Source organism: Antechinus flavipes, chromosome 3 (genome assembly GCF_016432865.1).
Source record: "Antechinus flavipes isolate AdamAnt ecotype Samford, QLD, Australia chromosome 3, AdamAnt_v2, whole genome shotgun sequence".
Lineage (NCBI taxonomy): Eukaryota > Metazoa > Chordata > Mammalia > Dasyuromorphia > Dasyuridae > Antechinus > Antechinus flavipes.
The window spans coordinates 151,942,515-151,957,406 of record NC_067400.1 but is presented as its reverse complement, the minus strand read 5'-3'; the positions used below and the strand labels follow the sequence as shown (position 1 = coordinate 151,957,406).

The following is a 14,892-nucleotide window of genomic DNA, read 5'->3' as shown; positions in this document are numbered from 1 at the left end:
TATTTGATCATGACCAATATAACATCTTTGAGAGTCTTAGGAAAAAACAAAACAAAACAAACTAAAGGCAAATATTATATCCAGGAAAAAGTCAATGAATTTTGTTTTAAAGTCCCTTAAATTCCCCTACGTCTCTTTTGCTCTTCCTTGTATTGGACAATAGGATATAATGGAAAGCATGGCTTTCTAATTAAGATGATTTAGTATGTAGTTTCCAAGCAGATAGTTGTGCAATTTTAACAAAGTCAAACTCTCCTCTAGACTTCATTTTCCATATTTGTAAAATTAATAAATTAGATCAGAAGTGTCAAAAATAACCAACTGGCAATTCTCCTGAATGCCTGCCTAAGTAGACTAAAATGGAATTGGGAACTATTTAGAAAATAATAAAAATACAATCGATCATAAAGCTAATAAGTGGTTTTCAAAGTCAATATGGGACCCATAGGGATCATCATTTTGTTTGAGTTTAACACTAATAGACTAGATGACCAAAGAGTTTCTTTACAACACTGAAATTCTATGAGCTATTCAAATATAGATAATGAGTAGCTAATACCTTTTTTTTTTCATCTATCCAGGTTAGAAATATATTCAACTATTTATAGAGCACAGAATAGTAATTTACAGAAGGGACAGCAGAGATCATCTAGCCTAATCTCCATTTTTATTTTGTATTTATCTGCTTCATAGGACTGTCAGGAGGATCAAATGAAATAATAATCACGTGAGATCGATCTATCTATCTATCTATCTATCTATCATCCTATCATCGTTAATATCCCAGTTCCTGATACAGTGACTAGAGCATAAATGCACTTAAAAAGATACTTGTTGAATAATTGATTCATCTTGATAATGCACTTTCCACTGCCCAAGAAGACTGAGTCTTGGTGGGTTGTGTTTCTGGGGGTATTTGTTGGGGGTATCATCTTGAGCCTTACAGTGTATATATTTAGATATAGAAGCATGTTAAGCAGGAAAAAGTTATCTTGTCCTAGATAGTTGTAAAATGCTATTCAGAAAAAGATATACTATGTCTCAAAGTTGGGGTATGTTCTCACTTCCAGCAAATATCCCTTTAATGGCTTCTTTTGTCCTACATAATAAAAATTGAACTCCTAATCCTAGAACTCCATGGCCTTTTTCAATCTGGTAGCAACTTTTATTTTTAAGCATCATTTCACTCTAGTTCAATTCTTATACTCTATATTGCAGCTAAGTGGATGATTCTTACGCTCCTGTTCTAGTCCTGTTCTTTTCTATCTCTGCTCATTTGTATTCATGACATTCATTGAATTTACATACTACAACTTCTCTAACCCCCAATTCTCAGTTGTTTAAAATCCTCCCATCTTCCAGGGTCTAAATCAGGTGTTGCCTTTCTTTCCTGTCATTCTTGACCCACTCATCTAAAAATGGTCTCTTCATCAAATTTTCCATGGTACTTTGTAGGCACCTTTCCATTTTTATATTCTGCCTAAGATTTTTACATAAATGTCATCACTCCTATAAGATTGAAGGCAGGTAGTCTGTTCCTAAGATCTAAACTTGCTTCTAACTTTTTGTATTTATATTTCAGGGCCAAACACAGTGCCTGGCACATAGTAAGTGCTTTATAAATACTTAATTGATTGATAATAGATACTGTATCATGGCATCACTTCCCTGATAACATGGTCCTTTTTGAGAATGAAGGACAAACAAGAATAGCAACAAGATACTGCATAAAAAGCAGTTTTCTCATAAAATGATTTTTCTTCTTTTTTTCTCATAAAAATGACAGCATCAGTAATTCAACTTATGGCTCCATTTATGGACCTTTTATCATAATTTCGCCCTAAACTCCTCAATTTTCTGGCCTTTATTCTTGAAAGATAACAAATCAAGAATAAAACAGGATTAGGTGATGACTTTAATGTTATTTGTGGGATTACCCAAATAGTTTGATATAGTGGAGGGAGTACTGGATTTGTAGGCAGGAGGCTTAGCTATTAACTAGGTTGAGCAAGTAATTTAACCTTTCTGGGTTTCCGTTGTCTTGTTGGCAAAATGAAGGTGTTAGATTAGATGGCCTCTGAAATCCCTTCCAGCTCCAACTCTATGATCTTGTTTTTTTTTGGCAGAAAGTAGAATCTAGCCTAGAGAAGAGAAGAATAAGGCCCTTATCCTGAATTTGAGCTAGAAATGACCCTCGAGATCAGTCAAGTCCAATTTCCTTATTTTACACATGAAAATACAGAGGTCCAGGAAAGTTGTTGGTTGTTCAAGATTAGCTTAAACATCAGGGAAGCCACCTTTCATTTCCCTTTGTACCACTCTCTAATGGAGATATTGTAGGGTAAGGAGCTGATAGGGTAAATAGGCAAGGAAATTTTTGTCCCTGATGGATTAGTAAGAATCTTAGTACTTTTGCGTTGTTTGCACCAAGGAGAGACCAAATTGAAGCCTCAGGAACTATCGTTACTGCACTTTTGAAAAAAGGAAGGGAGGAACAAAGGAAGGAAAAGAAAGAAGGAAGCAAGGAGGAGTCGAAAAGGAAGGAGAGAAAGGAAGGAAAAGAGGAAGGAGGGAAAAAAGAAGGAAGGAAGAAAAGATTGGAAGAGAAAAGGAAGAAAAGGATGGGGGCCAACTCTATTGTTGACTTGCTGGAGCTTATTTCACACTTTAGTTTAAAAGGAGATGGTTAAATGATTCAGGGCCAGGAGACTGAGAATAAGAATAGACATAGTTTTAGAGCTGAAAAGATTTTAGAAATCACCTAGCCTAATTTCCTCTTTTTACATGTTCAGGATCCATGATCGTCCATGTAGTAAATCCCCAAGATGGGATTTGAACTAGAGTATTGATTCTATATTCAGCAATCAGCACCTCTTTCTCCAGAACCTCCTGAAAATCGGTTAAGTTAGGATTGAGGATTACATGGGAATAAAAACAGAATATTAATGGGCAGTGTGGTGTAGAGGACAGAATTTAGGATTGGCGTCAAAAATTCTGGCTTCCATTGCTACCGAGATCAAAGAAAGTTACTGAAAGATCTTTGTAAGATGGGGGGAAGGAATAACTGTTACCTTCCTCGCAGGGCTGCCTAAAATAAAGTGCTTTAGACTTGCCTAAGCAGTTCTATAAGTAAGAATTTATTATTTCTTTCTTGGACTCTAAAGTCCCCTCCCCCTTCCATCTTCATTTGTTTCCCAAGTCCGGGAGCGGACTCTTTTGCTTGGGTCCAGAACTTGTAGATTCAAGGATCCAGCAATGTCACTTTTTATTTGTTAGTAGTCATGGTGCCAGTTGTGTTCAATGCTCCTAAGCTGCGGTCATCCAATTTTCTGCAATAAAGTCCTCTAAAGGTTCCTGTCTCCGTTTCTTTTCTGTCCTGGCTGGCAAGTCCATCGGACCATTGGGGCATCCACCGGCCACTCTCCCTATTGTGTCTATCGCTACCTCCATCTCCTCTCCCCCTCGGTCCCGCACTGCCTGCATCTAGGATTAGTTCGGCGTGGCCTGTGAAGGACTATTTATTTCCACGAGGAACGGTTCCTTTAACCTAACTAGTAATAGCATGACAGCTGAAGAACAAGGCGGTGAAAGGGAGGGAGGACACGGGGGCATTCTAAGAGTGGGTGGAAAGGCTAATTGTTTCCTCTTCTCTAGCTAATTTTGGTTACTATCCCCCTTGGGTACTCCGGACCAACATGTTAGACTGAATCCCCGATCAGCGTGGCCACCCCGAGCTCCTGGAGACCCAAGACCACGGAGATCACTTCCCTCCACCTTATTTCCTAGTTCTCCCCGGCCCCAGCCTTGGGGGAGGGGTAGGCTGACCCCGCCGCCGCCGCGTCGCCCCTTCTCCGCCCTCCCCGGCCGCTCCAAGAGCCCAATCAGCGTCGGCGGCGGCCGCGGGGACTCCTCCCCTCGAGAGCCCGCCTCCGCCCCCGCCCGAGGCCCCGGAAGGTGCGGAGCTCTCGCGGCTGCGGACTCGGGTTGCCGAGGCCGGCTGTCTATCGGAGGCCGCCTCCTTCTCCCGGAAACACCGGGCGGGGGGATTCCACACCCCGGGCCGGCCGGGGGAGGAGGAGGAGGAGGAGGCGGAGGCTGGGGCGGGGGCGGGGGCTGCTGCTGCTGCCCTGGGCGGGGCGGACACGGCTCCTGGCTGGGTGTGCGTGGGGAGTCGCCGAGCGTCCCGCGGCCGCCCCGGAGAGCCCGGAAGGAGCCGTCGCCGCTGCCGCCGCCTCTGCCAACCTAGGAGGAGGAGGAAGAAGAGAAGGAGGCGCTGCTGCTCGGGCCGTCCCAGCTGTTGCCAGACCGTCGTGCATGGAGACTGCGCGGCCCGCGCCGCGCCGCTGATCCCCGAGCCCCCGCCGCCCTGGTCGGGACGAGCGTGGGGGTGCCGTGCTGGCCAGGCCGCCGCTGCCGCGCGCCGGCACCGCTCCTCTTCCGATCCGTCTGCCACCGCTGCCGCCGCGGGGAAGGGGCCCGGCCCGGCCTGGCCCGTCCGTAGCGGCGGCGCAGCCATGGCTCACTCGCCCGTGCAGCCGGGCCTGCCCGGGATGCAGGTGAGAGCCTCCGCCGTCGCCGCGGGAGGGGCGGGGAGTGAGTGTGAGTGTATACGAGTGTAAGAGCGAATGTTGGTGTGAATTGTACGGCATTAAGTGTATGTGACAATATACGTGTGTATGAATAGTGTGTATGTGGAGAGTTGCGAGTGTAAGAATGGATGCAGGCGTGAGTTTGTGAGTGCGAGTGTGTGATTGTGTGAATGAGTGTGAAAATGTGAGTGTATCTGAGTTTGTGTAAGTTGGGGGGGAGAGGAAGGGGAGCACGGCAGAACTTCGCCCAGTAAACACAGACCCTTCTCTCCCCCCGTTTCGGGAAAGGGGGCGCTGGCGGGGCTAATCCCGCCCCCTGGGCCGCCCTCTCCCCGGGCTTTCCCCGAGCTGGGTGGAGGGCCACTAGGAGGGCGAGGTCTTGTAGGCTCCGTGCTCCGGGACACGCCGTCTCCCCGAGAGGAGAGGAAGTGGCGAATAGGGTCCTCCTGACCTTCTTCGCTGCGGGTTTTGGGGGTGGGGGACTCTGGACGTGAACGTGGCCCTAGCTCCGGCTCCGTGGGGAGGCCGCCCTGACCTCCGGGGGGGTAGGGGAGTTAGGAGGAGGGTTCGCTCTCCTTCCAAACTCTCCAGCACTTCTCTAAGCTCCTCTCACCACTGAAGCTCTCCACGTCCAGCCTTAGTTGTAGGGAGAAGTGATGTCAAGAAATGCCCTTGGAGGCCTCCTGTTTATTGTGGGTCATAAGTTCCCAGGACTGAAGTGGGAAATGGGGTTAGACGGTGGAGATAACCTTGGGGGGTTACCTCCGGGACTGCTGGGCTGGAGAGCAGGCTGTGAACTTGGGAGGAGGGGGCGGAAGGAGAGCAAGTCCAGACTCGCCCTCTTCCTTGCGTATGTTAGCGGCTTCAATTTCAGCCTGCGGGGAACCTTGGGGAGGATGGGGTGAGGGCTGCCTGGACACCAGGAAAGCAGTTGGGGGGAGAGGGCGTTGGTTTTTTTTTTTTTTTTTTTTTTTTTAACCAGCTTTGCAGGTAAAGTTGTTAGAGCTTTGAGTTCACATATCATTAAAGTATCAAACTTGGAGGAGTTCGTTTCGGTGGCAGTAGAGGAGGGAAGCCTTAGGTGGTAACCTCTGGAAGAAATCCCCTTAAAAAGGACTATGTAGAGAGAGGAGGCGGCTCTTGTGGTGGATACAATCTTACTCCTATTCTCATCCTAGCCTCAGATTCTCATCAACAAATTCTAGGACACCATTTTTTTTTAAATGTCTGACTTCCTGTTTTCATGGGGTATAGTTTTAGCTACCCGAGTGAACTTTGCTTATACTTTCTGGCATTTTGACCAAAAAGTACATTTTTGTCCAAATGTGAAAATTTGACATAATAGGGTTTTCCAAACGGTCTTAGTGCTGTACCAAAATTTTTGACTCAACATCTATAATTAGTCCATACCTCCATAAATTTTACTATTTTAAAGAATATAAATAGCTTCAGAATTATTAGGGTATAAAATCGCCATCTTCATCCCCACATATAGAGACAGAACATTTTTGTTTTCTTGTTTTTGTTTTTTGATTTTTACTAAAATGGGGAATAAAATACTAAAAGTAATAATGTACATAGTGTAATTATTTTTTCTTAAAATTGACCAACAAAACTTCACATGTTTACGTAAGTAATCCTGATCCTTAGGGATTCATCCTTGTTTCTAAGCAATTTGAAAACTTTTAGCCAATAATCTTCTGGCCAGAGAGCAACCCCAGGGCACTTTGTACTTTTATTATGAGCTTAACATTCTCCCTTATCCTTTAGTTATTTGTGTAATTTGCTTATCCTTATTACATTGCAAGAGTTCCTTATGGGAAGGTGGTAGATTTTATTTTTTTAGAAGGATGTCAGCTTTTAAAAAATATATATTTGGGGAATTATTTCAGTATAATATACTTTCTTTGTAATTGTATGTGTGCGTTTTTGGCATTTAAAAAATTTTTCTGAGAAGATGTTTAAGTTTCACCACCAAATGGCATTAAAAAAAAAAATCAAAAACTCTTGGTAGAAGAAAGAGGCCTGTCTTGTGGTTGCTATATCTGAGTTTAAATTTCAATTTTGACACTTTTTCTATGAAGCTGAGTAAGTTGTTTAAATTATCTGGGCCTCTGTTTCCTTATCTGTAAAATCAGAATAATAATGATCTTTACTATCTTTTTCTTTTGGTGGTTTTGAGAAAAACATTTTGAGAAATGATGGGTAACTGTCACTTATTTCTGTCACCATTTCTAAGAAACAGTACTTTGCATATTAAGGTGCACAGTAAATATTTATGATTATACCATTCTTCAGAGTCTTAGAGTTTAGGAAATTAAGGAATTGTATTTATAAGAAATACTTTCATTTTAAGGATTTCAGATTTTTAAAAAATTGTATGTGCAATTGAGGGTTGATGCTAGCTATATTTTGAATTGTGTTTTAGCTATATATGCTTTTAGAAATAAAAGTGAAGATAGTGACAGTGGATGTTGTGAAAGTGACTGAAACACTTCAGTGAAATAAATTATGCTATTGCAACTGCATAATTAAAAGTGACTTATTTTTTGCATTTAATGAAAAAGGAAATCAGTTCTTGAATCTCGGGTTTAGTTGAAGCTCTTACTTTGGTTTAATTTTGAAGGGTAAATTAGGTGCCACTGAATGTTACCTAACCAGTGAAACAAGAATGGTTTCTTGTAATAGAAGAAATCAGGAGGTATTTCATGTTGACTGGTTTCTATATGGCAGTATCACATACCAGACCATTTCAGAACTCACTTTCTCAAACACTTAGAAGTAGAAGGGTGGTACAAGTAGCTCATTTATGTATTAAGTATTAGAAACTGGGATTTTGTTTGTACAAAGTGGATTGAAATAGGAAATAACTTCTTGGAAACTTGAATACATCGAGGCTTTTAAGTTGATATAAAATGGTAGGAATCATTTGGCTATACAATATCAGCAATTTCTTAAGAGAAATAATATGAGAAAAATATTTATCAGCCATTTCTTAAGAGAAATAATATGAGAAAAATATTTATCTCAACATAAAAATTTGCCTTCTTTTGCTTTAAGAATAAATAAGTACATTTTTCTTGGTAATGATATAGTAAAAAAAGAATGAGGAAAAAATATCTTTTTTTACTTTATTATTATAACTTTTTATTGACAGAACACATGTATGGGTAATTTTTTACAACATTATCCCTTGCACTCACTTCTGTTCCAACTTTTCCCTTCCCTTTCTCCACTCCCTCCTAGGTAGCAGGTAGTCTTATACATGTTAAATATATTATAGTATATCCTAGATACAATATATGTGGGCCGAACTGTACAGTTCTCTTGTTGCACTACAAGAATTGGATTCAGAAGATAAAAATAACCTGGGAAGAAAAACAAAAGTTCAAGTAGTCCAAATTTGTTTCCCAGTGTTCCTTCTCTGGGTGTAGCTGATTCTGTTCATCATTGATCAATTGGAACTGAATTATATCTTCTCTTTGTCGGATATGCACTTCTATCAGAATGTATCCTCATATAGTATTGTTGTTGAAGTGTATAATGATCTCCTGGTTCTGCTCATTTCACTCAGCATCAGTTCATGTAAGTTTTTCTAAGCCTCTCTGTATTCATCCTGCTGGTCGTTTCTTACAGAACAATAATATTCCATAACATTCATATAGCACAATTTACCCAACCATTCTCCAATTGATGGGCATCCATTCATTTTCCAGTTTCTAGCCACTATGAAAAGGGCTGCCTCAAACATTTTGGCCCATACAAGTCCCTTTCCCTTCTTTAGTATCTCTTTGGGATATAAGCCCAGTAGTAACACTTCTGGATCAAAGGGTATACACAGTTTGATAACTTTTGGGGCATTATTTCAGATTGCTCTTGGAAAAAAAATATCTTGACAGGAAAGCTATCCAAGTTTTGATATGTTTGTCTTGGGTTTAGGATTGCTAATGTGATATTATTTATACTTCTTACTCCATTTTGAGGAAAAAAACAAGAAAATGTTTTCTCTTTATAGTTGGATCCTCTAGCTCCCTACTACCACTTTTTGTCCTCACTGAAACAGCAACTCTTTAAAAGCTTCTTTAAGGAGAGCTAATTTTTTAATAGCCTGCTATTAAATAAGTAGATGATTAAATTGAAGGAGTAGCTAGCCACTTGCTATTGCCCAGACTAGTCTGTAATCTACATTACAATGAGGTTTTCCTTTTCTACTCTCCTACTTTCAAGTCTCTTACCTCTGACTAGACTTTGAGTGAAGTTTTTGGTATAAACTATGGGTAGATGGAAGAGTAGGTTATTCTTCATTTTGGGTTCAGAATTACCCCAAAGTGTGCAATACTGAACATTACAATTTATTTACTTCACATGTCTTCAATATTTCTTTTAACAATTGAATTAAAATTTCAAGTGTCTTCTATGATCATTGTACTATGGAACACAATGATGAGTGGAAAGAACATAACTTTCTTTTAGATTGTAAACTCTTTGAGAGTTAGATCCAAGTACTCAAAGCTGTAGTGCAGCTCTAGTTATACTATATCACAGCTTCTTACTCGTACTTTATGACACTTATATAGGCTGTGATAAAAATGTATTGGAGAGCTCAGAAGACATTCTGATAGTTGCTGTATCTTTCTAGGTGAGGAAATCAGTAATAACTTCTTGAAGGAAATGGCATCTGAGTTAGATCTCAAGGAAGAGAAGTTTTCCAAGAGGCAGACAGATGCAAATAGGTTTTGTTCAGTTAGGCTAACATTATATTAACTACAAAGGTTGGAGAGTCAAGAATGCCATTGGAGAACAGCCAGTAATCCTGTTTGGCTGGAACATAGAGCTCACTAAGGACAATAATGTGAAATAAATGGAGGGTGGTAGAAAGAGTCCTGAAATTAGAATCAGACAATCTGTGTTACTTTGACATTTAATAGCTTTGTGACCATGAAAAAAATCACTTACCCTCTCCCAGCTTCAATTTCCTCATTGTAAAGTAGAATGATAGTCATATTTCCTACCTCACAGACTTGTTAGGATCCAAATGAGATACAATACAAAAAGCATCGTAAACCATCAAATTCTCTATAAATGGAAATTGTCATTATTAAATAATGCTAAAGAGATAGATTGCATGTCAGTAAAAGGAGTTTGAGTAATCAGAAGACATGAAAGTTTTTGATTCAGAATGGGAAAGGATGATTCTTTTAAATGTGTAGATTATTTTGATAGAAACAGGAGTGAATGATGGGAATTGGAAAGGGTAAACTCCCAAAAGGGAGACAGAGCAGTTGAAAGACTAATGTCCAGGTACCTGAATCTGCTGGGTGGTGTTCAGAGTGGATAGGATATAGATGTAAAGTATTCCAGTAGTAGAATTAGATCGGATTTAACAATTTAGTTCAACCATATTTATTTAGTACCTATTGGGATACAAAAATGAAGTGGTTTTTACCCTTAAAGAACTTTGGTTCCATGATAGTAAAACATGTACTTAGTTAAATAAGTGTCCCCAAAATGAAGTAATACAAAATAATTGCAAGAGGGGAACACTAACACTTGACAGGTATATGGATGGATGGAGGATCAGTAAAGTCCTTTAATAGTAAGTGGCACCTGAACTATGGTTTTTAAAAAAATTTTTTGATTATAGCTTTTTATTTACAAGATATATACATGGGTAATTTTTCAGCATTGACAGTTGCAAAACCTTTTGTTCCATTTTTCCCCTCCTTCTCCCCACTCCTTCCCTCAGATGTCAGGTAGACCAATACATGTTAAATATGTTAAAATATATGTTAAATATAATATATGTATACATGTCCATACAGTTATTTTGCTGCGCAAGAAGAATTGGACTTTGAAATAGTGTACAATTAACTTGTGAAGGAAATCAAAAATGCAGGCAGACAAAAATAGAGAGATTGGGAATTCTATGTAGTGGTTCATAGTCATCTCCCAGAGTTCTTGGGTTGGGTGTAGCTGGTTCAATTCATTACTGCTCTATTGGAACTGATTTTGGTTCATCTCATTGTTGAAGAGGGCCACGTCCATCAGAGTTGATCATCATATAGTGTTGTTGTTGAAGTATATAATGATCTGGTCCTGCACATATCACTAGCATCAGTTCATGTAAGTCTCTCCAGGCCTTTCTGAAATCATCCTGCTGGTCATTTCTTACAGAACAATAATATTCCATAACATTCATACACCACAATTTATTCATTCTCCAAATGAGGGGAATCCACTCAATTTCCAGTTTCTGGCCACTACAAACAGGGCTGCCACAAACAATCTTGCACATACAGGTCCCTTTCCCTTCTTTAGTATCTCTTTGGGATATAAGCCCAGTAGTGACACTTCTGGATCAAAGGGTATGCACAGTTTGATAACTTTTTGAACATAGTTCCAAATCACTCTCCATAATGGTTGGATGTGTTCGCAATTCCACCAACAATATATTAGTGTCCCTGTTTTCCTACATCCACTCCAGTATTTTGCATTATCTTTCCCTGTTATTCTAGCCAATCTGACAGGTGTGTAGTAATATCTCAGAGTTGTCTTAATTTGCATTTCTCTGATTAATAATGACTTGGAGCATCTTTTCATATGGCTAGAAATAGTCTGAATTATGCATTTTAGGAAGCTATGAGTTCTAAGAGATGCAATCTAGCCCAGATGTAGAAGATAGACAGCCTTGGAAAAGCTGCAGTGGTACAGAATGCAGGATGGAATATAGCTGGGAAACAGGTCAGATGGAGTAGAATGGAGAGTAAAAGAAGGTAGATAAAATAGTACAAATAGTTGGATATATGCAAAATTGGTTAAAAGCTATATTGTAAAATATTTTCAATTTTAAACTGAGGGTTTTGTATTTTGTCCTAAAGCAGGGGTTCTTAATCTTTTTTGTGTGTGTCATGGAAGTCTTTTGATCCATTTATAGAATACTGCTTTAAAATGCATACAATAAAGTAGTTAGAGTTACAAAGACCATTACATATTAGTGAAAATAAAGATATAGCTTTTTTTTCCCCATCCAAATCCACAGATTCCCCTGGACTGAGAACCCAAGTACTAGAGACAAGAAGATATCCTATACATGAAGATTCTTGTGTGAAGGACAAGTGCTGTATTGAGACCTGAGTTTTTAGGGATGTCATCTAGCAAGCATTAAGTATCTGCTATGTGTTAGGCATTGTAGTAGGCACTGCTGATAAGTCTTTCCTTCCAAGGAGTTTACATTCTACTAGAAGGATGTCGTTTTGGTAGCTAATTGGATATAAAAATGAAGACTCCAAAAAGATCATCAGTTAGGGAGATTAGCAGTATGTGTAGGTCTAGAGAAGAAAGATGATGAAATCAATTTTGGATTAGTTAAGTTAATTTGAGAGCTGTATAACAGATTTGGAGGCAAAGGATATGGCTTTACATCTTGACTACTGTTACAATCTCTGTAATCTTGAGCAAAGTAGAATTAAAATAGCTCAGAAGAAATGGGAATTGTGCAAATTGAGAGCATCCACTCCAAATATTCACATGGATTATTTATGGCTAGGACAAATATTCTATTATCAGGATATTACCTGACCTGTGGTAGAACATTGGTTTGATCACCCACAGTGGGACATATTGTAACTCTAACAAAGAGATGTCATTTTAGCCATCTTTGAGAACAAAGGACTATAACCAACCAACTAACCATGTAATCTTGGACAAGTCACTTCACTTTCTTTGTCCTCTCTTGTCATCATTTGTAAAATGAGGAGGATGGATTTGGTTCCTTTTAGTCCTAAATCTAAAAGTGCCTGGAGAACATAGTGGAGCTTGCCAATAGGTCTTAAGTAGGAGCCAAGAAGAAAGGTTTCAGGTTGAGATAAAGATTTGAAAGTCTTCTGGGTATAGTTACTTTTGAAAGCTATAATGGTGATAGCCAAGAGTAGTCAAAACATTTTTAAGGGAAGAGAGGTGGAATAAGAGCCTGCCAAAGGATACAGATAAAGAATAATTAAGAGCAGACTTATGGAAACCAAAGGAATAAAGATTATCAAGGAGGGTCTGATCAGCAAGGTCAATTCAGTAGAAAATTCAAGGAGGACTAAGTAAAAGACCTCTGGAATTTGTTAGTTAAAAAATAAGTGAATTTGCAAACATGGTTTCAATGGAGTGAAGAGGTCAGATTGCAAAGGGCTGAGGAGTAGATTGCTCAGGAATATAATAATAGCACTACAAGTATGAGAGTGTAAACAAATGTCTTTAAGGTGCTAGAAGATTTGGAGATATGAGAGAGTCATGGGAAATTGTTTAAATCTTATGGCTTTTTTAGGGTCTTCTCTTGATTTGTTGTTTAAACAGAGTCTTTTGCTGCTTTCCTCCCTCACTTGTTACTGCCAGCAATAGTGGAAGAAAAATTGGACTGAGAATTAGATTTGATTTCTAGTCCTCCTTTACCAGTGGTTAGCAATGTAATCTTGGTAAGACAGATCACTTTATCTAGGATTCAATTTCTTTTAACTATAAAACTGGGAGATTGGACTAGATCAAAGTTTTGTTTCATGGACCCCTTTGGCAGTCTGGTGAAACCTAGCAATCCCTTTTCATGATAGTATTTTTACATGCATAAAGGAAGCCAATTATATTAAAACATAATTATCAAGGCATTTTGAGAAACAAAGTTCAGGGACTCGGGTTTAAACTCATTGGGCTAGATGATTTCTAAACTGACTCATTCAAGTCCCTTATTCTTACAGAGCTTCAGTTTCCTGATTTTTAAAATAAAAGCAACAAGAATTGGCTTGGTGATTTCATTGGCATAGAAAATTCTTGGATGAGAGAACACTCTACCAGTTAAGGTTAGCACCTTCTTTGCAAGTTATGGCTTAGAAAGTTGGATGGGTGTTCCCTAGAGTTGTGGAATAAGTTTGCTTGAGACTGAACTTGAACAGTTTTCTTGGCTTCCAGGTTAGCTTTCCACCCACTATACAGTACTGTTTCTACATTGAAAAATGGGAATAATAGAGTATTTAGCTTACAGGGTTATTATAAGGAAGTGCTTTGTAAGCCTCAAACGACTGTATAAACATGGATTCTTGTTATGACTAAAATTGTTGTGACTTGTTTGTCAAGAAATGACAACAAATAAAATTGTTACTAGTTGAATTTTCCTTCTGTGCTTAAAATGCAATGAAAAGTTTTTTGATGGAAGAAAAACTTTTCAAGAATTAGAAATCTTAGAGATCAGAAGAATCTATTCTCTTGTGGATTTCATATATATATATGTATGTATGTATATAAAAACTTGAGTTTTTCATGTTCCCCTTTACCTTATGGAACTATAGAAAGTTAATTTGATGGACTGAAGGTGTTTCTTTCAGAGTAAAGATTGTTACCATAGGTAGAAAAGGAACCCTAAGTCAGATTAGTTTAGATTGCTAAGGTTGGTTTCTAACTCGCTTCTTAAAATTTACTTTATGGTGTTCTGTGAATAGTAGCTAACAATATGAAGCTGCTGTTATTAAGAACAGGTTCGTACCTTTAGTTACTGGGCCTTGGGAGCCCAGTTGGAGCAACCTTTTCTTCAATATGATATATACATATACGTGTATACATATATATATATATCTTCAGTACTGTATATTCAAGCATTTTATTGTACATTGGGGCAATGAGAAAAGGAAGATCCAAAAGAGTAGAGGAGCAGAGCATATTGATAACTCTCCTCTTCTTCATGATTCGAAAAAAAACCCAGACTCTTTCATCTATTTATTTCAGGCATACTTTGAAGGCAGGCTAAGGTCTCAAGAGACAGATGAGGTTTTCTTTTGAGAGATGTAGTTCTTCATTTAGAAAATTTCTCCAACACTAGAGTTTTGTGCTTGATAAGCAGAACCTCTTTATCTATAGGGAACAGACCACTCCTGAATTACTCTTGGCTTTTTGCATGCTTGAACACAAAATTACTGTCATAAAATGGCTCCCATCCTTTAAGTGAAGATAACTTTTGAAGTATTACTCCATTCTTATAGCTTAGATTCACTCTCATTGAACCATCTATGCTTCTTTCATCTTAAGTTGTGCCATAGAATATGTATGCAGATCTAAATATTGCATTGGTTGAGGAAGGAATAAAATGCTTTCCTAGTATCTGAGACTGAATGAAATTGGCTTTCTTAGCTTAACATTGTATTTGTCTTTTGTTTCCATGTGGATAGGTTACAAATGAGATAGGTCTTTGCTTGCTTTAAAAAGAAAAAAAAGGTAATTCCAGGTGTATGGATTAGGAAAATGCTTGATATGAACATCTTTTCCATTTCCA

The 14,892-nt window shown here is 39.0% G+C and overlaps 1 protein-coding gene across 1 annotated transcript in view; it reads left to right on the top strand.

Annotated features, from left to right (window-relative positions):
- The first annotated feature begins 3,839 nt into the window (after window positions 1–3,839).
- Window positions 3,840–14,892, top strand: part of STK24 (serine/threonine kinase 24) — a 127,659-nt gene continuing 116,606 nt past the window's right edge. Inside the window, exon 1 of the mRNA XM_051984044.1 lies at window positions 3,840–4,556. Within this exon, the coding sequence (XP_051840004.1) occupies window positions 4,515–4,556 (42 nt within the window). The 5' untranslated portion in view covers window positions 3,840–4,514. The remainder of the gene's footprint in view (window positions 4,557–14,892) is intronic.